Genomic DNA, 23694 nt, shown 5'->3' with positions numbered 1-23694 from the left:
ACAGCTGCCCCGCTCGGCCTCCCCCCCCCACTCCTCGAACTCGTACTTCCGCACCCCACCCCATATCCGCAGGAAGGCCGGGTGCGTGCGCGTGCGTGTGTGCCACTGAGTAGAGGAGACATCGCTTTGAGGGGCCTCTTGAACTGTCTTCTCGCCGTCCCTCGGTGGAGAGCACAACAGCGCAGGCCGAGGAGGGCAACACACTCTCGCCGACCTCTCTCGGTGCGCACACGGTGCTGCTGCGAAGAACTTTTACTTTCCTCTTCTTTTCGTTTTGCCTTTGCATGTAACGGTGCATAATCAATACGGTGAACGTGGCTTCTCTGCTTGCTGCCCTTCCCCTTCCCCCCTTCTCTCCTGTCGGGTGCCACTCGGTGAGTGGTCTCCTCGTGTGAGAGCCGTTGGTGCGATCTCGCGGGCCGGTCTAGACGCTTTTGATTTGGCGAGCCCGCCCCTTCTTCCCTTGTCCTCCATCCGTGACGCGCACCAGCCGCCGCCGCAGCGTCGGACGCTCTGTCTCGCCCTGGCTGCATCACCAATCCGTTCCCTCCCTCGGTCTCACGACTGCAAGAGGCGAGCAGTCAGCCGCCTGCAGCGCGGACAACCGACGCACACATCCGAAAATAGAAGTGCCATATACAATATAAAGCAGCCGTGCGAGAGAGAGGCGAGGTGGCACCTTCCCTCCTTCGCACACTCACCCGCTATCCTCCCTTCCCATAGAAGACACCGCAGGTACAGTCGCACCGACACGGTTACCCGGGCATCGAAGCGCTTCCCCGCCACACACACATATCCGGCCTCCCTCGCTCACCGCCTCGGAGGGAGCGCCACCAGCCATGGAAAGCGCAGACCCGATCACGAAGGCAAAGCTGTTCGCCTCGCATGAGACGGGCCAGTGGACAGAAATCGGGTTTGGCGTCGTCTCCATCGTGAAGGAGCAGCTGCCGATAAGCTCCGCGGATGGCTCCATCGGCGGTGGCGGCGCAGCAGGGGTTTCCGCTGGGGGAGGCGGCAAGCGAGGGAAGGCGACAGACGAGGAAACGGGCACGAGGCTCGCGGCGCGGCTGCAGATCTTTTCCACTGACAACCCCAACGACCTCCTCCTCTCCAGCTACGTCAGTCTGGACGACGTCTACACGATTCAGGGCGAGACCATTCTGCTGTGGTATGACGAGGCGGTCAGCAACGAAATCGCGTGCAGCTTCGATGACAAGGACGGCTGTGAGTTCATTTACCGCCAGATCAAGTCGTATCAGCAGTCGGAGCGGCTGCGCCGCGTACAGGATGAACGGGTGCCAGCGCTTGCGGACAAGTTCCTCGTGCACCCACACAACCTCGCCGGCATCCTGGACGCGGCGCAGGCACAGAACAAGCGCTTTGGCCTCTACGTCCGCGAGGACCCGCAATACTTCACGAAGTTGGCGCAGCTCTTTCACGCCAGCAGGGAGAAGCAGGACACCGCATCGATGGAGCTCATCGCACGCATCGTCCTCACGCTCTTTCAGTCCCCCTACAACACGGAGGGGAAGATCGTCGCTCAGCTTGTCGAGAATGAGCGCATCGATGACTGCATCGACATTGTGCAGTACGGCCTTGGCCGGCGTGACAAGGAGAGCGGCTTTGTGAGCTTCGAGGAGCGGCGGGCCACCTTTCACGACCCGTGCCACCTGCCAGAGTCGATGCTGCCGCGCATCCACGTCTTGTACTCGTGTGGGTTCCTGAGAGACTTGATACCGCTGAACCTCGAGCCGGCCGATGCGGCCTCCTACTCACTCCTCAGCACCTTCACGCTGCGCTTCACCATGAACTTGCTGACCGATGTCGTCGCGTCGCCCACGATCCTGCCCAACGCCTTCCGCACAACCGTGGAGGCGGTACGGCTCGACTCGCCTTCTGCGGACCCCGCCTCTATTGAACCCGGCAAGGTGGCGCACCTGTTTGAGTTGGCGGCCTTCGTCGGCGACGTGGCCAAGACGGTGAAGAACGCGATGATCGGCATTGACATGCGCGCCGAGATCTTCTCCTCGCTTGTGCGAGTCGGGGCCCTGCCGTTTCTGACGGCGGTGCTGGAGTGCGCACTGCGTTACTATGACAGCACGCTGGCGCACCCTCCGGCGCAGCAGTGGGCGGTGGAGCCGCCGCGCGCGGTGCAGCTCGTGTGCGACACCCTCTACAGCTGCGCCTCGCACTTTCCGGAGTGTGTAGAGGATCTAGTGGCCGAGGCGCACGCGGTCCCGGATCGGTGCCTGTTGCGGCTGCTGCTGCGCGCTATCACGGTAGTCCGCTCGGGTGCCGAGGCGCAGTCCGTCGTTGATGCTGTGCAGTGCTGCGGTGTGGGGGTCCCCCTGACGCTCGCCATGTTCGGCGACAACGCGCAGCTGGAGGCGCGCCGGCACGAGGTGCTGCGCTTCTGGATCGAGGGCAACAATGTGGACCGCCCGCCGCTTTTTTACCTCGCCGAGCACCTCGTACAGATGCTGGACCAGGCAGCGCGAGTGACGGCGCCGGCGCCCCCGAGCGGGGGCGGCGATAACGGTGCTTGCTTCCCGTTCACGGGCGGTGCGCTTCAGCTTTCGTTGGTGCAAGAGCGGCAAATTGTGTACGGCCTCCGTATTGTCGCGGTCGTCATCTCCAAGGTGGATGCATCGCGGTGCGATAGCTTGCTTGAGGTGCTCACGTTGTCGAAGCTGATGCCGGCGCTGGCCACGACGCTCGTTTCACCACAGCGGCGGATGGCAAACTTGCAGTCTTCTGTCACGTCTTTCCTGGCCACCGTGCTAGACCGTCGCGATGCACGCCTCGTGACTCTCGTCACCGGTGACCCTGCGCCGAGTCTGCTGCATACAGCGTTGTTGCTGTACCTGCAGTGTAGTCACCGCGACAATGTGCTGAGCTCATCACTGGCGCACCTGGTCGCCGCTGTCTGCGAGGGTGTCCACCGCGAGAAGCTTCAAGGCACTTTCTCCATGAGCAGCGGCGGCTCGTTGGGCCCAAGCCCGTTTGTCACCATCCTCCACGGCGACGACTCGATCAGCAAGGCGGAGAAGACGTCCACGGCAGCAGCGCCGCCGGCGCGGCCTTTTGAGGCGGTCGCCACCGTCCTACTCTCGCAGTTCGGCGAGCGTCTATCCAAGAAGGTGCCAGTGCTGTACGAGCGCCTGCAGAGGGCACTGGAGGAAACCCCAGAGCAGGCCCAGCTGGCCGAAGCCGAGACCTCCAGCCTCGCCAGCTCGGTGGAACGCTCCGCCATATCGGGCTTCGCCGACTTCGACGCCGCCGCGATCGACTTTGGCCTGGAGTCGCCGCTCGGCACGCCGATTATGGACGGCGGCTCTGAGGCACGTCTGCACGGCCTGATCCACTCCACCGCGGCCACCAGCGACGAGGACGGAGAAAACGGAGGCGACCCGCTCGCATCCCTCAGCAGCATCGACGACGACTCAGACAACGAGGAGGTGGGAACACCCGTGCCACCATCGGCGCAGCCGTCCAAGTCATCGCTGAGCGCACCCGACTCCCCGCCCGGGGCGGCTGCCACTTCGAGTGCGGCCGACCAGCACAGCGGCGGCACCGCTGGTATCTCATCCCTTGCTGCTTCAACTTCTCTCGCATCGTCGGCGGTGGCCGCCTTGGAGTGCCTTGACCCGCCCAGTGGCCGGGGCTCGCTGCTCGAGGACGAGGAGAACCGCCTGCCGAGGCGGGTGAGCATCAAGCGCACCCGCGCCGACTCCGACAAGCTGAACGACGATGAAGAGGAGGCGGAGGCGGAGGCGAAGCGAGTGCGTGCAGAGGAGTCCGCAGCTTGAGATGCTCACTGGACCTGTCGGCATGCGTGTGGGTTTCTTAGCGAGCGCGCGGCATTGGCCTGTCTGTGCGCCGCTCTGAAGGGCCTCCGTGCTTCTTGAGTAGGCGACTTTGTTTGCGGGTAAGAAAGCGGCGCGGAGTCGTTCTCGCGCGGACGCGCGCACTGTTGTGGGACTGTGTGTGTGGGTGTGTGCCCAGAGGCAGAAGGCGAAGGAGCAAGCACGAGTGCGTAGGAAGACAGACACTCCAGGCAGATACCGCAGCTTCGACCTCGGATCTCGCACGAGTGCCCCTCTTCACCATTGCCGATGTGTGTTTGCTTTCCCATGTAAGAACAGGATCGATGCTGTGATGCACACCCATGCGTCGAAGGCAGGCCTCTTCTCCATCTCCCTCCCCTCTCACCGCGTTTCCACCGTCGGTGCCGCGATGCCGTGCGGGATGGGGAAGGGGAGAGGAAAGGCGGCGCACGTGGCGCTCCTCGGAGTGTATGCAAGTCGAGCCAGGCTCTCGGAACTTGTCTCTCCCCCTCTCACATTTCTCTCTCTTTAGCCTTCTGTGCACCATCAGCTTTTCTCGCCCACGCCGCACGTCACTTCCGTGGAGCGGAGATAACGCAACGCGTTGTGCTTTTCCGTTGTGCCTCACACGCTCGCTTCCCAAACTGTCAACCCTTCCCTGTGCATAGATCACACACACACACACGCACACACAGTCGCATTACGGCGAGGAAACGGGCGTGTCGTGCCACGAGCGCAGATATCTCCAACGCGTCGCTGCCCACAAAGATGGAAGCGATGCAGGAAAAGAGTTCCCCGGTGGGGTTCCGGTACGACTCCATGGAGCAGCTGTGTAGCTCGCTCGGGGCTATAATGCCGATCAAGCGCCTTCTTATTGCCAACAACGGACTCGCCGCCGTGAAGGGGATGGACTCGATTCGATCGTGGATGTACGAGCACACGGGTGACTCCGATGCGGTTCAGTTCGTGGTGATGGCCACCCCAGAGGACCTAAAGGCGAACGCCGAATTCATCTCGCTCGCGGACAAGCATATTCCTGTTCCGGGCGGCATGAATAGCAACAACTACGCAAACGTGGATGTCATTATGCAGACAGCGCTGCAGAACATGTGTGACGCCATCTACCCCGGCTGGGGCCACGCCTCCGAGAACCCGGCACTGCCGCGCGAGTGCATGAAGTCAAAACGCGTCACCTTTCTTGGCCCGTCTGAAGATGCCATGTTTGCGTTGGGAGACAAGATCGCCTCAACGATTGTGGCGCAGTCCAACGGTGTACCGACGGTTCCGTGGAGCGGCGACAGCATTCGCCTCCCCCCAAAGACCTTCTCTGTGGACGCCGCAGCGTACGAGAAGGCGTACGTGAACTCGCCGGAGGAGTGCGAGGAGGTGTGCCGCCGCATCGGCTTCCCCGTGATGATCAAGGCGTCTGAAGGCGGTGGTGGCAAGGGTATCCGCAGCTGCAAGTGTCTGAAGGACGTCAAGAGCTTGTTCTTCGCTGTGTCCGAGGAGGTGAAAGGCTGCCACATCTTTGTGATGCGCATGCTGGAGAATGTGCGCCACCTGGAGGTGCAGCTGCTTGCCGACTGCTACGGCAACTGCATCGCCGTGCGCACGCGTGACTGCAGCGTGCAGCGGCGCCACCAAAAGATTATCGAGGAGGGCCCCGCCTTCGGGGTCGATCCCGCCATCATCACGGCAATGGAAAGAGCGGCCATTCAGCTGGCCTGCGCGGTGAAATACTGCGGTCTCGGCACGGTGGAGTACATGTACGACAAGGAGACGCACAAGTTTTACTTTTTGGAGCTGAACCCGCGCATCCAGGTCGAACACCCCGTCTCGGAGATGATCTCGGGCGTGAATCTGCCGGCTGCCCTCTTCTGCGTCGGCATGGGCATCCCGCTCGACCGCATTCCGGAGGTGCGCGCCTTCTACGGCGAGGACCCGTACGGCACCACCCCGATCGACTTCTCGGCCCGCCAGAGCGTACCGCCGAAGTGCCATACGATCGCTGTGCGCGTGACGGCCGAGGATACGGACGAAGGCTTCCGGCCGACCTCCGGCAAGGTGGAGGAGATTGCCTTCAAGAACAGCAAGGAGTGCTGGGGCTACTTCTCCGTCGGCTCCGGCGGTGAGATTCACCAGTACGCCGACTCGCAGTTTGGCCACATCTTTTCCTCCGGCGAGACCCGCGAGGATGCGCGCCGCGGGATGGTGCTTGCGCTCCGCAAACTTGTCGTCCGCGGCGAAATCCGCACGTCGACGTCGTACGCCATGGAGCTGCTAGAGACGTCGGCCTTCCGCGACTGTGATGTGAGCACGGCTTGGCTGGACGGCATGATCGCCAAGAAAGCGGCCGAAGCGCCGGCGCACCAGCGCAGCATCCACTCCGCGCTGATCGCCGCCAGCATCTACCGCAACATGCGCTGGATGCAGGAACACAAGGACAAGTACATCGCCTTCCTCGCCGCCGGCCACGTGCCGTCCACGGAGTATCTCTCCAACCTTCACACCGAGTCCTACGTGAGCCGCTCGGAGAAGTACACGCTGAGCGCCGGTATGGTGAGCCTGAACGAGTACGCCATCTCCTTGAACGGCAGTATCGTGCTGGTGCCGTACCGCATCCTCACGTCCGGTGCCCTGCAACTGACCATCGGCGACAAGACGCTGGTCGCCTACGTCGCCGAGGAGCCGAACAGCCTGCGCATCACCATCGGCGGCAAAGTGACGAACTTCTCCGGCGACGTTGACCCGACGAAAATTATGGCCAGCGTCCCCGGCCGCCTGGTGCGCTACGTCATCGACGATGACGGCCACGTCAACGAGGGCGACGCGTTTGCCGAGTTGGAGGTAATGAAGATGATTCTGCCGCTGCGGGCCAGGACTACCGGTACGTTGCATCACCGTGCCGTGCCCGGCACGACCATCGCGATGGGCTCGCTGCTGGCCGAGATCACCCCGGACGACCCGAGCAAGGTCGCGCGACCGAAGGAGATCCAAGACCCGTGGCCGACAGAGCTGCTTGTCGCCCGTCAGTACGAGCGGCCAGACGGCGTGACGCGCGCGCGCCGCGCCGCGGAGTCGCTGTGGTTGCTTGTCAACGGCTTCCATTTCAAGGAGATTCCGATCGAGGAGCGGGTGCGCAGGGCATTCGCCGACCTCGCCTCGCTGGGTCTCTCGTCGGTCACGCTCAAGGCGGTCCACCTGCCCTTCATTCCTGCCGAGATATGCGACGAGACGGAGGCGCGCCCGCAGACGCCGAGCGAGAAGTACCGCGCCATCATCGACGCCATTGTGGACCGCTACGTCACCGTGGAGCAGCCCTTTGACGGGCACAGCCGGCAAGAGGCGATCGAGGGGCTGCGCAACACCCTCAACGACAACGAGGCCGTCTTCCAGATAGACTTTGCGCACAACCAGGAATGCCACCACTACGTAATGCGCAGCGTGCTGAAATACCTCGAGAGCAACGCGCTGCTTCTCAAGTCTCTGAAAGGGACGCTGTCGAAGTTGGTCACCCTCAAGTCCTTCGCGTATGGCTCGCTGCTGTTGCAGGCGCGCTACCTGCTCCGCATGTGCTCCTTGCCGTCCTTCACGGAGCGCAAGGCGCAGTTCGCGGAGGCCCTGGAGGAGGGCAGCCTGCGTAGCCTCGTCGCCAGCGGTTTCGGCTACGACCTCCTCTGCTCCATCATGTTCGACCGTCAGATGGAGCACCTAGTGCACATATGCCTCGAGCTGTTCATTCGCCGTGAGTACTCTGGCGAGAGCGAGATCAAGGACCTGGACATTTTGAAGCAGGGCACCAGCTGGTACGCCAGCTACAGCTTCGACCCCATCGAGGATGCGGAGGTGCTGCACATGAGCGACGAGCTGGCTGTGGGGTCGCGAAGAATAATCGGTGGGCGGGGCATCTGCGTCATGCTGCCCGATGAGAAGCTGCTCCAGTCGACGCTGGCCTCGTCGTTCCGCGATGTTGTGTCACACTACAGCGACGACATCGTCATCGCAACCGTCTTCTTCTCCGTCTCGCGCGAGTCGACGCAGTCAGACGTGGCGCGCATGTGTCGCCTGCTGATGGAGGAGAACGCGGCCGTCTTTCAGAAGTTCGAAAAGCTCGAGACGGTGTACTTCATGGCACATGGGATGCCGGAGGGGCCGCATTTCTTCACGTTCCGGGCGGAGACGGGCTTCCAGGAGGACACACTGCTGCGCAACGTGCTGCCACAGTCGGCACGTCGGCTGGAACTCGACCGGCTGTCGAACTACGAGGTGAGCATGCACCCGACACCCTACAAGGATGTACACGTGTTCAAGGCGGCCCCCAAGAAGGCTGGCGCGTCCGCGCTGGAGCACCGCATGTTCGCGCGTGTGGCGGTGACGCCTCACGACATGGGCATGACTCCCTGGACGGAGGTGACGGACGTGGATGTGGGCCACATGCTGGCTAAGTGCCTGGCAGCGCTGCAGGTAGCCCGCGACGACTCGACGGTGAAGTTTCCGGACAGCAATCACGTGTTCGTAAAGATGATTGAGCTGACCTTCGACGTACGCTCGCTGCAGCCCCTGCTGGTGGCGGCGGCCAGCTCGTACCAGGAGAAGCTGACGGAGTTGGGTGTGCGGGATGTGGAAGTATCCTTTCACGTGAAGGTGCCGTCGGGTCTCATTCCAATGCGTGTCATCGCCAAGAGCCCGTCTGGCTATGGCGTGTCGGTGCATGTCTACTACGAGTCACTGTCGAACGGCCAGCTGCAGCTGCACCGTGCCGAGACGTCTGAGGACGTCGACTACTCGTCCACGGGCCGCTCCGCCGAGTCCCTGCTGGAGATGAGCCTCACCTCCCCTATGATGCCGGCGCCGCGCGGGACGCCGCATCTGATGCGCACCGCGTCGAAGCTGGGGGACCTGCGCGAGATGCTGCCGTCCGAAAAAGAGCAGCAAATTTCCGTCGATATGATGTCGGAGCCGACGGAGACGCGCCACCGCGCCATCACTCTCGGGCCGTACCCACAGCTTGAAGCGCGTGACGTGAAGCGCCTGCAGGCACGCCGCGCCGGCACGACGTACGTGCACGACTGGCCGGCCGTGCTGAACCTTATCCTACGTAAGGAGTGGATGAAGCTGCGCTGCGCGCTGGATCTGCCTCACACCTCCATCCCAAAGAACCCGCTGCGCGCCACGGAGCTCTTTCTTTGCGAGGACGGGGAATTGCTGTCGACGAGAAGGACCTTCGCGCAGTCGTGTGGCATGGTGGTGTGGATGGTCGAGTACGCGCCGCCGCGCTACTTCGATATGGAGTTGAAGACGGCGCAGACGCGCCGCATCGTGGTCGTCGCCAATGACATCACCTTTCAGTCCGGATCCTTCGCCGTCCCGGAGGACTGCGTCTTCAAGGCCGCCTCGGTGCTTGCCCGCGCGCAGCACGTGCCGTTTGTGTACATTAGCACCAACAGCGGCGCACGTCTTGGCCTCAGCACCGAGGTCAAGAAGAGGTTCCTCGTCGAGTTCACGGAGAAGAATGATATAGCCTACCTGTACCTCACCAAGAGCGACTACGAGGAGCTGAGGGAACGGAAGAAGATTCAGATGGAGGCGGAGCCGCTTGAGGTGAAAGGCGAAACGCGGTACGTGATAAAAGGCGTGGTGGGCGGGCCGACGGAGTACATCGGCGTTGAAAACCTGAGCGGGTCCGGTCTCGTGGCGGGTGAGATGTCGAAGAACTACAGCGAGATCCCGACCATCAGCCTCGTCTCGGGGCGCAGTGTCGGCATCGGCGCTTACCTGAACCGTCTTGGCCGCCGCGTCATCCAGACGAACGACTCGCCTCTCATCCTGACTGGCGCCGGTGCTCTCAACCGACTGCTCGGCAAGGACGTGTACATGGGCAACAGCCAGCTCGGCGGCAAGCAGATTATGGTGCCGAACGGTGTCACGCACTGGTGCACACACCACGACTATGGCTCTGCCCGCGTGCTGCTGCGGTGGCTCGACTACGTGCCGGCTGTCCTGCACCCTCGGCGCTGCACACCGCATCGCCTGCTCTGGGCCTCTGTCGACCCGATCGATCGCGACGTGACCTTCTGCCCGACGTCGAACACGCAGTACGACCCACGCCTCCTCGTGACGGGACTGCTCGGTCAGACGGGCCTGTTCGACCGCGGCTCGTGGATGGAGACGCTGGAGGGGTGGGCACGTACGGTGGTGGTCGGCCGCGCCACGCTCGGCGGCATCCCCTGCGGCGTTATCCTTGTTGAGACGCGCCTGACGAAGAAGTTCGACCCGGCAGATCCGGCTGACCCGACCTCGACGTCTTCTTTTATTACGCAGGCGGGCCAGGTGTGGTTTCCCGACTCGGCGCGCAAGACGGCCGACGCCCTCGATGACTTCCACCATGAACGGCTGCCATGCTTCATCCTGGCGAACTGGCGCGGCTTCTCGGGTGGCATGCGCGACATGTTTGACGAGGTGCTGAAGTTTGGCGCCTCCATCGTCGACAACCTCCGCGTCTACACTGCGCCGGTCTTCATCTACATTCCGCCAGGGGGCGAGCTGCGAGGTGGGGCCTGGGTGGTCGTGGACCCGACGATCAACCACAACGGCGTCGTCGAGATGTACTGCGACCCGTCCTCGCGCGGTGGCATCCTTGAGCCGTCTGGTGTGGTGGAGATCAAGTTTCGCGACGACGACGTGCTGCAGCTGATTCGGCGCAGTCGGCCGGACCTCGCAGCGATGGAGGCGAAGGCGGCCCGTGAGGCCGAGAAAGAGCTGCTGCCGCATTACCGCGACGTTGCGGTGCGCTTCGCCGATCTGCATGACACGTACGTGCGGATGAAAGCGACCGGTGTGGTGCGCGACGTCGTCCCGTGGAAAGATAGCCGCCGCCACTTCTACCACAAGCTGCAACGCAAACTGAAGGAGCTGGAGGTGGCGAACGATATGCTCGAGGTCGGCGTCGTCGACTCCCTTGCAGGGGGCGTTCGCAAGGTCGAGGAGTGCTACTCGGTGGCGCACCCCAACGGACCGGCGTGGGGCACGGCCGACCAGGATCAACTGAAGTGGCTGCAGGGTCTCGATGGCACCTGGATTGGGGAGAGCAACGGCCACGCGGCTCTGAACAACAGCGAATGGGCGAAGGAACTGCAGCGCCTGCTCACCCTGCACGGCGGTGAGGAGAGCTCGATGGAGCGCGCGCTGGCGAAACTCTTCGAGAACCCGGCAATCGCCAAGGCCGCGAAGGTAGCCTTGGACTCGTCGGCCTGTGCGCACAGCACGGCTGAATAGATGCGGGCTGATTTCGTTCGCTCGAGCGTGCGTGATGAGGAGAGAGGAGGGTGTCCTGGGCGATGCGGCTGTTTTGAATTTGTTGCTGTTTATCTCTTTTCTCTCTGTGCTTCTAACTTAAAGTATACAATACAGGGGGGTGGGAAGGGAAGAGTCCACTTCGTCGGGGCGCTGCCGATGGGACGTGGCGACGCTTCGTGTCGACGGCTTTGTGGGTGGTGTGGCGCAGTAGAGGGTACCGCGATCTCCTTTGTTTTCTCTGTCTTTGTGCGTCTGCGTCCACGGCGGCGTGTCGGCACGTTCCGAGCACAGCGCTGCGGTTTGCGAACATACACCTCCCCTGTTAGCTCGGGATTCTCCCCATCTTCCGCGCGTGGCCGTCTCCCGCTCTGTCTTTCTCTCTACTCATATACATTTCTCCTGTTGTAAATGTTTTGCATCATCTGTGTCACTGCGCAGGAGGCACGACTTCCGGTGTATCACTCTATCACACCCTCACCAGCTTCCCCCATCCGTCCAACACTTCCTGAATCACGCGAACAAACGCAAACGCCCCCCTTCTCCTCCTTTCCGTTCCTCTTCCTCCCTCTCAAGATTCATGTCCCCCTATCTCGAGTCTTGGGCTAGGTGCCACGATAACGTCCTCGACCCCCCTCCCCCTCGCTCCCCTCCTCCCACTTTTTTACGGTTTTCTCTGTGCAGTTTCATCTCATTGGTCGGCGCGTATTCCTTCTGTTTCTCGTGCATTTCTCCCGCGCCTCTACAATTGTGTCCAGTGGGCCCTCTCGGTGAGTCGAGTGTGATGGCGCCACCTGCGTGGTCTTGTCGTTTGTTTTTTTTTCTTTTCTTGGCTTACCAGTAGTCGATGTGCGACATGCCGAATACTTTTTTTTTGCCTCCATCCTCTCGGCAGATACGTGCACTCTTCGCCACCTGCACTCACAGGCATGTGCACACACGCCGGACAGTCGTACTACTTGTTGCTCGTACTTCTGTCGGGTATCGTACGTTGAGCTCGGAGGAGGAAGGGGGGATGAGGGGATGCGGGTGCGAGTGCGACGCGTAGCGGGCGTAAGCAAGAAGCTGATCATCAGGGAAAGGATATGGCTAGCGGCGCATATTGAAGAACAAGTGCGGGGAGCCTCTGCTTATGGTTCTCTTTGTGTGTTTTAGTGAGCTCGGGGCACGCAACAGAAGGCCAACGCTTGTGTGTGTGCATATGCGTGTGGCGTTGAGAGTGCGCTATGGTCGCATGACACGAAGAGCGAGATACGACGTCGTCTGTGTCTGTGCGGCACGAACGGATCACCACAGGTGAGCTATGCGTGGACTCTTTCCTTTCGACTTTCTCTTTCTCTCTCGCTCTTCCTCACCCCCTCGGCCGCACTTACACACACGCAAATGCGCATGCACATGCACATGCGCCACTCTACTCCATGAGCAAACACCAGCCCCGAAGAAGCCCGGAACGTTCTCTCTTTTCTGTTGCTGCAACCCCCCCCACCCCCTCCTTCCCCGCACTTGTATCTTATTCTACTGCACTCGCTACGCGTGAGAGAGAACGAACACGGCGCCGGTGCCCCTTTCACCCATCATCCTCGTCTTTGATACATTCTCATCTCACTTGTACCCATAGAGAGAGACACGCACGCGCGGCAGGCCGCCGCACCACAGCACGCCCCCTCGCTCGGTGTGCCAATCATTATCATCGTTCGCACTAGCGCCGATCCCCGCTGCCACTTCAGCGCGTCATCGTCCCGCACATCCCGGGTCTCCCCTCCCCTCCTTGGCCAAACACACATACCCCCCCCCCAAGCGTGTGCGGCAGGTTCGGCATTCTCATTTTTCGCTACGTGATCAACGGTCGCCTTCTCCCCTCCCTTTCTTGCTCCTCCCCAGTCCCTTGCACTTCGCCTCTTTCCTTTTTTCGCATCTCGGTGTATGCGGGTAGCTCCGTCTGAGGCGGGGTTTGCCTGTGCGTGTCTGCTGCTCTCTCCGCACGAAGAAACAACTGAAAAAAGGAAAGAGGGCGAGGCACTACGCGCACGTGCGCGTACGACGGGTGCCTTCCGCTATACACGTGCGGAAGTCGGCTCTGCGTCAGCCGTTTTCGGTGACCATCGCCGCAGTCATCGCGACTATTTTTTTTTCTTCGTTTCCTTTTCTTTTCCGTCTGCGCAGTCACGTGCTTAAACCCGCCGCACAGAGTCGCGTGCACAGCTGCTTGCACTGAAAAACGGCACTACTGCCTGGAAGCACCTGCACACCCGCCCCCTGCAGACCTCCTATACATGCACCATCACATGAGCACACGCGTGCACATTTATACATCTGCCTTTCGCGTATCATTGCACTAAGTTGTACAGCGTTTCTCACCCTGTCTCCTATTCTGTTCAGTTCTTCTCGGCTTGTTTTTCCTTTCCCCTTCCGCCGCCGCCGCCCAGTGCTCGTGTGTCACGCTCTCCTGGCTCGCTGGCCTTGCGTTTTCCACCTTCGTCTTCCTCCCCCTTGTCTTTCTCAGCCCCGACTCGCACCATTTCTGGTGGTGACGCTGACGTCTCTCTTCTCCCGCTTTCCTTTTCCTCGGCGCCTCCCTCCCTCTCTGTCGGAGTCTCTGTCCTCTGCGCATCGTACTGCTTTTCTCTCCATCTCTTTTTGGAAGCCGCATCCCATCTTGCCTCTGCGCGCCTGCCGTCGCTGTTAGGCCTGTGCGCTGTCCGGCATTATTATCGTTGCCATTCTCTGCTCCGTATGCTGTGCCGCTGTGAGTTGCGTGGCTGACCTCTTCGCTCCTCCCGCATCCTCTCTCAGCGCTTCTTTTTGCCTCATTCCCCCCCCCCCCTCCCTGCCTCCTGGCGTCTGGCGCGCGCACACACACACGCACGTTCTGCAATGGAGGAGCAAGACCAGCGAAAGCCGAACGGCGGCAACAACGGCCTGCCAGTGCCACCCAGCACGACAGAGACCGGTCAGGGCCCTCTGCAGGACATCCTCGGCCGGACGCCGAACTGCCAGTACGTCAAAAAGCGCTTGCTGGGACAGGGCAGCTTTGGTAGCGCGTGGCGCGTGGAGGAAAGCGCGACCGGCAACGTCTTCGCCGCGAAAGTGATGGACCTGAATAGCATGAGCGAGAAGGACCGCGGCTTCGTGACAAACGAGGTGAAGTGTCTCTCGCGCTGCTGCAACCCGCACGTCGTGCGTTGCGAGAACGCCATCGAGAGAGAGGGGCAGCTGCTGATTGTGATGGAGTACGCCGATGGCGGGGATCTGTACAAGCAGATAAAGGCCCGCGTGCGCGAGATGAAGTTTTTCCGCGAGCACGAGGTGGTGTTCATCTTTCTGCAGCTCTGCCTTGCCCTGGACCACATCCACTCGAACAAGATGATGCACCGCGACCTGAAGACCGCAAACATACTCCTCACTACCACCGGCCTCGTCAAGCTCGGCGACTTCGGCTTTTCGCGCCAGTACGAGGACTCCCTCTCCAATGCCGTCGGCTCGACCTTCTGTGGCACGCCATACTACCTCAGCCCGGAGTTGTGGCATCGCCAGCCGTACAGCAAGAAGAGTGAAATGTGGGCCCTCGGAGTCGTGCTTTACGAGGTCATGGCGCTCCGCCGCCCCTTCACCGGCAAGAACATGGATGAACTCATCACAAACATATGCCACGGGCGGCGCTCTGACCTGCCGTCATCGTACTCGGCGAGCTTGCGCGATGTGTGCAACCGACTTCTCTCCGTCGACTCCAACACGCGGCCGACGATTCACGAGCTGTTTCACGAGCCTTTTATTCGCTCCAACCTCGAGACCCTCAAGCGCAGTGTGGAAAAGCACAACCGCATCCCTGCCGACGTGCGCGAGGCCATCGCGCGCTGCATTACGCAGTCGCTGAACACGGAGGAACCGCCTGCGCACTTGGAGGAGCCGGAGCCGCTCATTGGCACGGTGAAGCGCCACACGGCGCTGCGCGGATGGCAGAAGTGCCTCTTGAGTTTCGACAAGAAGCAGATTTCGATCCGGGACCCAAGCGGGGTGGACCCGGAAGAGGTGGTGCCGGTCGCCACTCTGACCTCCGTGTGCCCCATCGATGTCATGATGGCTGGCGAGGAGTTCGTCTTTGCCATGAAGAACCAGGCGGGCAAGGCCTTTTGGTTCATGGCGCCGACCCAGAGGGCATACGAGCAGTGGCTGACTACGTTGCAGGAAGCCGCCCCGTAACTGCCGCTGACGTTGATGGGCGGGCACGTCCCGAGCTCTCGTCTGTCTCCTTGTTTTTTGTGTTTCTGCAGTGGACGACTCTCACTCGTGACGACTTGGTGGAGGGTGCAGATGCGCAGACGCCTGCGCGCGCACCTCTACGGAAGGAGCACACCCATCACACGTCTCCTGCTGTCCTCTCCGCCACCTGCCGCCCACTTGCGCCTCAGCCTCTCTCTTCTGCCCCTTCGCTTTGTGTACGCTTCAGGGCTCGCACGCGTGCGGATGAGAGTGCCTCCGGTCTCCCGCATCATGCAGTTGGGCGCTCCCGCATGCGGTGCCTTTCACCTGCTCGTTGCCGCCTCCCCTCACACAAACACACATGCTCCTGGTCTTCCCTGATTTATTATTTTTTTATGGTTCGGCTGCCCTTTTCTAGCAGAACGGTGCACGCTACCTTCCCCCCCCTCCTTCGCCCCCGCTGCCTCTCGCGCTCTATCTCTATTCGTGATCTCGCACTTGTGAGGGCAGAGGATGCAGACACACACGCACGCACGCACACGTGCTTACACGCACGCCATTTCTCGTTTTTTTTTTCGCCCTGCTTGTGTCTGTCTGTCTGAGGCTTTAGCCCTTCCCACCTTCTCGTTCTCTCTCTCTCTGCCGCTGCGCGATCCGCACGCGTCCTTCATGTCTGCGCACGCGTCGGCGGGCCGTTTCACGCCCTTGTGCCTTCTCTGCCCTTCTCTCGGTTATGTGCCTCTTTTGCTTCCCTCTGCTTCAGGCGCAACGTCAGAGGCACATGCGCAGGCAATGCACAGCGGGAACAACGCGCTGCGTGTGCACGCACGGAAAGGAAAGGAAAGACGAATTTTTGGTCAGACAAGCACGACTGCGGATTCGCCACGATAGTGCACACCAACAACGGAGGCAGTGTGACGGCGGCAGTGATGTATCGCGACAGTGTGCACGCAAAAGTGACATCTGCACTTGTGCGTTTATCTCGGTGGTGTGACGGCCGTTGGGTCTGTTTCGTGTTTTGTGAGTCATCGCTCCTTATCAAGATCTGTCCTCATCTCGGCCCGTCTGCCGCGTGCTCGGTTTGTGTTGTTGCGTGCACGAGCACTGGGCTGAGGGTGCGTTAGTTTGTCTCGTTCTCTGTATGCGCGTGTGCGTGCCCGCATCTGTTTCTGTGCGAACACTCGCTTCGGCTGTTTCACCTCTCTTCCGTCCCTCTGTCTCTCGTCTTTCCCACCTCATTCGTGAGCTCTCTTGTGCGTCGCGTCACCTCTTTGCAGTCGGTGACCCCCTCCACTCACCTCTCCCCGAGCGCCCCAGAGCCTATCTCACATCCACGTAGAGCGAGATAAAGAGAGGGCGGCATGCACACCAGTGCGGGCGCACAAGCGGGCCGAAAGCCGACGGGCCGGCGCATCTCGCCATCTCGCGGGGACGTGCCGTTCTTGTCCCCGTCGAACGCTCTCTCGCCGCCCTTCTTCATTTTTTCGTGGCATTGCGACAACTTCCTTTCCGGTCTCATTTTCGTCTGTTTCTCTGCCCTTCTGTCGTGCCTACCTGTGTCTGTGTGTGTGCCCAGTTGGTGTTTGCTGCATGTGTCGCCCTTCTCTCTTCGGCTCATCCTGTGCTGCCCCTCCCCTACCCTCCCTCCTCCCTTTCTCTCTTCAGTCACGTTGCCCTTTTCGGTGCGTGCTTGTGCGCTCTCTGGGAGCTCCTCGTCGTGGCGTGCGTGTTGATCTCGTGTCGCTGTCACTCTGGAACCACCGCGTGTTTGTGTGTGTATACGTGTATGTGTCTCTCTCTTTCTCTCTCTATATATATGTGTGTGTGTATGTGCGTGTGTAGCAGCCCCACCCCCGTTTGCTGTGTGCCGCGAGTGCGTGGGGTCGCGCCCCGACGCGCGTGCATCTGCGTGCAACGATGTTGATTTTCTTTGGTGTTTTGTTTCTTTCTCTCGTTGTCTGTGGCGGGGTCGTTTTCTTTGTGCACTCACGTTTGCGTGTGTCTCCGCCTACACCCTCCCAACCCTCCGCCTCCCTCGCTTACCACCGTGTACGCGCGCGCTCATGCCAGAGGGAGGTGGTGTGTGTATGTGTGCGTCTGTGCGTATTGCCACGTCTTCAGACGAGCAGATATGAAGTTAGCCGTGAGCGGCAGACAGCGGAAGAAAAACGAAAATAAGAGGAAAAGGAGCGCAGCCGCACCGTCGTTGTCTCCACCCGCAGCAGCAGTTTCAGCAGCGGAACTCGGGCTAAGAAGATTCACTCTGTTGGGTCACTCGTGTATCATCGCTTTCTACGCAGCTCGCTGACTGTTGAATGGTGTGACTCAAGCTCCCTTTTAAGAGCTTCGTTGTGGTCTTGGAGCCTCTTCCCCTAGCAAGGGAGGCGCGATAAGACAGTGGCACGGACTTGGCAGGTGAGCCTCACAGACACACGAGCGACTCTATGGGTGTGGTACGAGTAGAGGTGCAGCTGGAGCCGTGGCACATTACTTTTCGCTCGCTCTTTCAAACTTCAAAGACATTACCGCGGCACCCCGTGCATGACGGTGTCCAGATCTATGCCCGAGCCTCGTTTGCCTACCCTCTCTGCCGCCCTCCCCTCTCACTTCCCACCTTCTTCGTCCACGTGTGCGTGCATGCTCACACACACACACACATATGGACACGTTCAACACTGCTTCCATCATGCCCCCATCCGTCTATCTCTCTCGCATCTCCTCTAGCCCCTCCCCCCTTGGCCTTCATGTTTTGCTCTTCCTGCTCGAGGGATCCCTCCTCATCCTCCGCCTTCACGCTTGAGAGGCGCGCACGCGAGTCTCACCTCATTCTCTGCCGTTGTGGATAACTCATTGTGGCTCCGCAACCACCACCAGCACCCAAACACAGTACCTTGATGCTGGCATGCTCTCTCCAACTGTACTCGAAGGAGAAACCCCCATGACGGTGTGCCGCCCGCCGTAGCACAGCAAGAGCAGCGGGTCCCCGAACTGAGAGGCGTCAGCACCTCGTCAGCGCTGCACTGTCTTTCCTTTGCTTTCTTTGTATCTTGCGTCGCTTCGTCGCCGTTGCTGTTGTGTGTGCCTTCGCCGTCCCCTCCACCCCCGACTCTCTTCACCCGCAGACCCTCTGCGCTACTCGAGGCTGGCATGAGCCGGCCGCTCGAGTTCGCCTTCTCCGGCGGCCACCTGCGCCGCCTGGAGCAGGAGCGCATGGTACCGGGCTTCCAGGTCCAGCGCCTGCAGCCCTCGCACAAGCCACGTGTAGTCATTGCGAAGAAGGAGCATGCAGGCTTTGTGCCACGTGCGCAGCGGCAGCCGAATGTGGCATGGTGGCACCATTCGCTGTGTGATGGGGCCCTCATAGTGAAGGACCTCAAGGAGCTCATCTACGTTGGCGAGGATCCAAGAACCGGCGAGAACATCTTTTCCTCCATGGCAGACAACCTTGCCGGGCGCCGGCTGTCACAGCTGATCTGGGCGCCGTCCAAGGACGGGCACGTGCTCGAGATGGCGCGGCCGGAGCAGGCGGCCTATGGCCTCGCTATGTCGCTTGTCCGCTGGCACGCCTCCAACCGGTTTTGTGCCAACTGCGGAACGGCAACGGACCCAACGCGCGATGTCGGCTTCAGCCGGCTTTGCCCCAAGTGCAGGAAGCAGCACTTCCCCCAGCTTGTGCCCGCCGTGCTCGTGGCGGTACTGGACGGCAAGGGCAACGTCATCCTGTCGCAGCGGCGCAAAGAGAGCAAGATGCTGACGCTGCTCTCTGGATTTGTTCTGCACGGCGAGTCAGCCGAGGAGACGGTGCGGCGTGAGGTGGAGGAGGAGAGCGGCGCCAGGGTGAGCGAGGTGCGCTACATCGGGTCTCAGCCGTGGCCGTATCCCTACCTGATGATGATGTGCTACTACGCGGTGGCTGATGCCTCACCGAGTCTGGTGGTGGATGCCTCCGAGCTTGAAAAGGTGATGTGGGTTTGCAAGCAGGACGTGCGGCGCGCGCTGGAGGGTCAGCACTCGGACATGGAGCTACGCGGCCCAGGCACCACGCCGTATGCAATGCTGAAGCCGTGGGTCGACGGGGAAGTCGATGACCGCGGGCAAGTCACGAAGCCACAGAGCCAACTCTGACCTCGTCTGTTGGATTGGAATGAACAACGTCACAAGGAGGAGGACGGTGAGGCCGTGCTTGCACTGGCTGACAGGCTGCACCCCATTATCTGGTCTGCAGGTGTGTCTGAAAAGAGCGGGGTATGGTAATTCAAGGCTCACCGCGCCTCCCTTTTCCAAGCCAACCACACTCTTGCAGCGAGAGGGAGACGCCCTTCTTGTGTATGAGCGGATGTGTGCCTGCTGGACTTGGCGTCTCAGCGACTGGCGAAGCGGCTTCTTTGCGAGTATGCCCGCGACGCACGGCAGCGTGTTTCCTCCGTGTAATTTTGCGACGATGTTGACACACGCCACTCACACCTTCTCTCATCATTATTCTGTGACCCCTCCTTCTCCCCGCTTCCCCGGTGCACACCTCCTGCCGATTCGGCGTCTACATACGCGCACACACACGCGACAACCGCGACCGCCGGCACGCCTTCCACTGGAACAGCAATCTGCGCATCATACTTCAGTCTTTTCCCTTTATCTTTTCGTATTGAAGTCATATCCATAAAAGCAGGAGGTCCCTATACAGACAAACACCGACGCACGTAGCAGCCTCCCCTCCTCCATCCCGCCCCATCCCTCCTTTCCTCCGCGCGTCCCCATCCTGCTGTGTGCCTCCAGCTCCTCTTCTGTCTTTTCTCACGCCGCCCTCAACGTAGACACACACACACACACACACGAGCACACACCAGCAAGCAGCCATGGGGCTCTTCTCGGATTCGGTGGCGATGATGCGTGTAAAGTGGCAGATGCGCTCTGTGAAGATTCAGGTGCCGCCGGAGGAGACGGACTTACGCTTCTGCTACGATATCATGAACGACGTCTCTCGATCCTTCGCGGTTGTCGTGGCGCAGCTCGCAGACCAGCAGCTCCGTGATGCCATCTGCATCTTCTACCTTGTCCTCCGCGCGCTCGATACCTTGGAGGATGACATGAGCGTTCCGGTAGACGTCAAGCTGAAGGAGCTTCCGAAGTTCCACACGCACACGAGCGACATGAGCTGGTGCATGAGCGGCGTCGGCGAGGGACGCGAGCGCGAACTGCTGGAGAAATACCCGTGCGTGTCGCGCGCATTCAAGAAGCTGAAGAAGGGCTATCAGGACGTCATCGCCAATATCTGCGAGCGCATGGCAAACGGCATGTGCGAGTTCCTGAAGCGCCCGGTGGTCACAAAGGACGACTACAACGAGTACTGCCACTATGTCGCCGGTCTCGTCGGCCACGGCCTCACCCAGCTCTTCGCCCGCTGCGGCTTTGAGGACCCGAGCCTGGACGACGATCTCACCAGTTCCAACCACATGGGTCTCTTCCTGCAGAAGACAAACATCATCCGCGACTACTACGAGGACATCCGCGAGGAGCCGCCGCGGATGTTCTGGCCGAAGGAGATCTGGGGCACGTACGTGACGGAGCTGAAGGAGCTGAAGAGTGAGTCGAACAATGCGGCAGCGGTGCAGTGCCTGAACGCCATGGTGGCCGACGCTCTCGTGCATGTCCCATACATCGTGGACTACCTCTCCGCTCTGCGCGACCCGTCCGTGTTCCGCTTCTGCGCCATTCCTCAGGTGATGGCCATTGCTACGCTGAAGGAGGTGTACAACAACCCCGACACGTTCCAGGTCAAGGTGAAGGTGTCACGGCCGGAGTCGTGTCGTATTATGCTCAAGGCCACGACCCTCTACAGCTCCCTCAGCATGCTCCGCGACTACTGCGTGGAGCTGCAGGAGAAGCTAGACATGCAAGACGCCAGTTCCACATCGATCGCCAACTCGCTGGCGGCGGCGATTGAGCGGATCGACCTGCAGCTGAAGAAGTGCCAGGCCGTCTCCTACACCCGCAGCCTCCTCGCCCGCTACCCAGGCCTCGGTGGCCAGTTCCTTCTCACCGTCATGGATACCGTCGCTGGTTTCTTTGGTGGCCGCAAGGGGATTGCCGACCACGCGTAAGGACAACTGAAAGCAAAGGTCCTGCGGACGGCAGGAAGAGAGGGGAGGGGCAGGCGCGCATGGGTGTGCGCTGACAGCCCTCCCTCCCTCCCTCCCTCCCTCCCCGCATCTTATGTGGATACGCACACTGTGTGCGCGTGTCAAATGTTTACAACTTTCTTTTCCATAAGCGCAGCATCTGCACGTCCATGTAGAGACCGAAGTCGATGCGTGTGATCCTCTGTATGCGTCTTTGTGCGTGCGTGTGGTTGTCAACCCCCTACCCCCACCCGTGCGCGCCTCGCCTCTCTCCACTCATGGCTCGTCTTACGGAACGCGTCTCTGGCGGAAAGGTCGGCGACCAGACTCCCACACACGCAGCCATGCAGACGCAGTGCAGATGCTCTTAATAGAACGTTTTCCGTCTCTTTTCTTCCTTTTCATGAAATGCGCAGCGTCGATGTGGTGCTGTCGCGTGGCGTATTTCGAGTGCGCGTGCGCGTGCGCGTGCGTGTGTGTGTGCGCGCATGTTTGCGTTTTGTGTTCCCTTCCTTTTCCGTTTCCTTCTTTGTTTGCCACGTTTTGTTTTGCCCGTGATGCTGCTTCCCGCTTCTCTCAGCATTGGACGCCGCTTTCGCAACTTCTGCTGACCCACTCTGTCTCTGCCTGTCTGTCTGTCTCGCATCGGTTCGGCATTAGCGGCTGTCATTCGGCGCTGCAGAAGGACGTGTGCGCGGAGGCGAAGCACGCAACACAAAAATATTTTTCTGCTCGTGTCAGCTCTGTTTCTCCGTTTCTCTGTTTTCGTATCTCTCCGTAGCTGTGACCGTAACGTGTGCATATAAACATGTGTGTGTATGTGTTGTTTCTCTCTGTCTGTCTGTGTGTATGTATGTGTGTGTGTGTGTATGTGTGTGTGTGGGTGTGTTTGTGTGTGTGTATATGTGTGTGTGTGTTTGTTTGGGTGTATGTGTCTCCGTCTGTGGCACCACGTGACGAGAACGCGCGCCGGCGTGCTGGGGGAGCTCTACTAGAGACTCCCCCCGCCATGCTGGCTTGCGCTCTCACCTCACCGCATACCCGCTGTTTTGTTCGTCCCCCCTTCGCCCTCTCTCCCACACCGACGGTGTCACCGACACATGGCCAGGGTGAGCAACCCCGACTGAGCCTCTTCGCTGTTTTTTTTTTGCTTCCTTTCCTTTTCCTGGCTCCTTTCGTCTCACGCGTCAGTGGTGCCGTCGTTGGTCGACAGTCGGTGACTCTCATAGCACACGTGCAGGCGCTCAGTGGCGCCTGTCATCGAGTCTTCCAAGTTTCCACTGGGACGCTGCGTGTAGTCGTTGGCTTCATCGCCGACACCGCTGTCTTCTCTGGCGCAGTGGTGCTCATGTCTTTCCTCCTCTCTCTCTTTGCAATCACCTTTCGCATGACGATAAGGGCTCAATTCTCATCACTGCACGGAGGGTGCGTGCGCAGGCGCGCACCTGCTGTTCGCGGGTCTTCTGGCGTACGGCTCGCATGCACGTCGGTGCGTCTGCTCGCCGGCACGCGAAGGTGCGATGCAGGCGTACGGGGTGAGCGGCGAGCCGCCTTCTTTTCTTCCAGGTGATTTGCTGTGTGATCTTCACGTACTTTGACATGAAGAGGAGTGGCCAACACCAGCACGCATGCACACGAACCCATACTCTGTCGCGCATCTATCCAGCCCGCGCGCCGACTCTCCTTTCGAGGCTGCCCCACTGCCTCCTCTCTTTTCCCCGCCCATGCAGACCTGTTCATCATTCCCTGCACTGCGTGTCTGCTGTCGTGTCGTCTTCGTCCTCCCTCCATTTATTGCCTGGTCCTCCGCCGTGTTTTCGCGGTGAGGTAAGAGAGGGGAAGGGAGGGGGCACACACAGCTCAGCGCGCGGTATTGCAGGGTCCAGTGCACCCCCCTCCCCCACACTCCACTATCCCTCTGCCAATGCCGAGCCGCCTCCGCTGGCGACAGGGCTAGACACCTGCGACGTGGGGGAGGAGGTCAGAGCGATGTATCGCTACGGATGTCGGCGGCCATGCTGTGGATGGCGCGCCGCCGGAGAGACCTGCGACGGTGCACACGCTTGCACCATACATATGATGGGCAAGGTGCCAATGTGACTCGAGCACATCCCACCCGGCCCTCACCACCTACAGAGGCGGGGAGCCTGAGCCGCCCCCGAGGGGGATGCACCAGGTGGCGGCCTGCGGAGCGGGGGTGGGTGGGTGGTGTTTGAGGCAGAGGCCATGCTCTCAGACGACTGCGTTGGCACACTGCG

General features: G+C 60.7%; 5 protein-coding genes across 5 annotated transcripts; all 5 read left to right on the top strand.

Moving 5' to 3' along the window:
• Window positions 1-839: 839 nt before the first annotated feature.
• Window positions 840-3809, top strand: LINJ_31_3090 (conserved hypothetical protein; the record flags this gene model as incomplete). The annotated part of the gene is made up of 1 exon (XM_001467585.1): window positions 840-3809. The coding sequence occupies one exon, from the start codon at window positions 840-842 to the stop codon at window positions 3807-3809; it is 2970 nt and encodes a 989-aa protein (XP_001467622.1).
• Window positions 3810-4595: 786 nt separating this feature from the next.
• On the top strand, window positions 4596-11102 carry LINJ_31_3080 (putative acetyl-CoA carboxylase; the record flags this gene model as incomplete). Its single annotated transcript, XM_001467584.1, has 1 exon — window positions 4596-11102. One exon carries the CDS (start codon window positions 4596-4598, stop codon window positions 11100-11102), a length of 6507 nt encoding a protein of 2168 aa, XP_001467621.1.
• Window positions 11103-13994: 2892 nt separating this feature from the next.
• LINJ_31_3070 (putative protein kinase) lies at window positions 13995-15320 on the top strand (the record flags this gene model as incomplete). Its single annotated transcript, XM_001467583.1, has 1 exon — window positions 13995-15320. The coding sequence occupies one exon, from the start codon at window positions 13995-13997 to the stop codon at window positions 15318-15320; it is 1326 nt and encodes a 441-aa protein (XP_001467620.1).
• A 3147-nt stretch (window positions 15321-18467) lies between these two features.
• On the top strand, window positions 18468-19445 carry LINJ_31_3060 (mutt/nudix family protein-like protein; the record flags this gene model as incomplete). Its single annotated transcript, XM_001467582.1, has 1 exon — window positions 18468-19445. The coding sequence occupies one exon, from the start codon at window positions 18468-18470 to the stop codon at window positions 19443-19445; it is 978 nt and encodes a 325-aa protein (XP_001467619.1).
• A 728-nt stretch (window positions 19446-20173) lies between these two features.
• LINJ_31_3050 (putative farnesyltransferase) lies at window positions 20174-21418 on the top strand (the record flags this gene model as incomplete). Its single annotated transcript, XM_001467581.1, has 1 exon — window positions 20174-21418. One exon carries the CDS (start codon window positions 20174-20176, stop codon window positions 21416-21418), a length of 1245 nt encoding a protein of 414 aa, XP_001467618.1.
• Between the last annotated feature and the right edge of the window lie 2276 nt (window positions 21419-23694).

This window comes from Leishmania infantum, chromosome 31 (assembly GCF_000002875.2).
Source record: "Leishmania infantum JPCM5 genome chromosome 31".
Taxonomy (NCBI): Eukaryota; Euglenozoa; class Kinetoplastea; order Trypanosomatida; family Trypanosomatidae; genus Leishmania; species Leishmania infantum.
The sequence above is the reverse complement of the archived record's forward strand: the minus strand, read 5'-3'. Positions and strand labels throughout refer to the sequence as shown.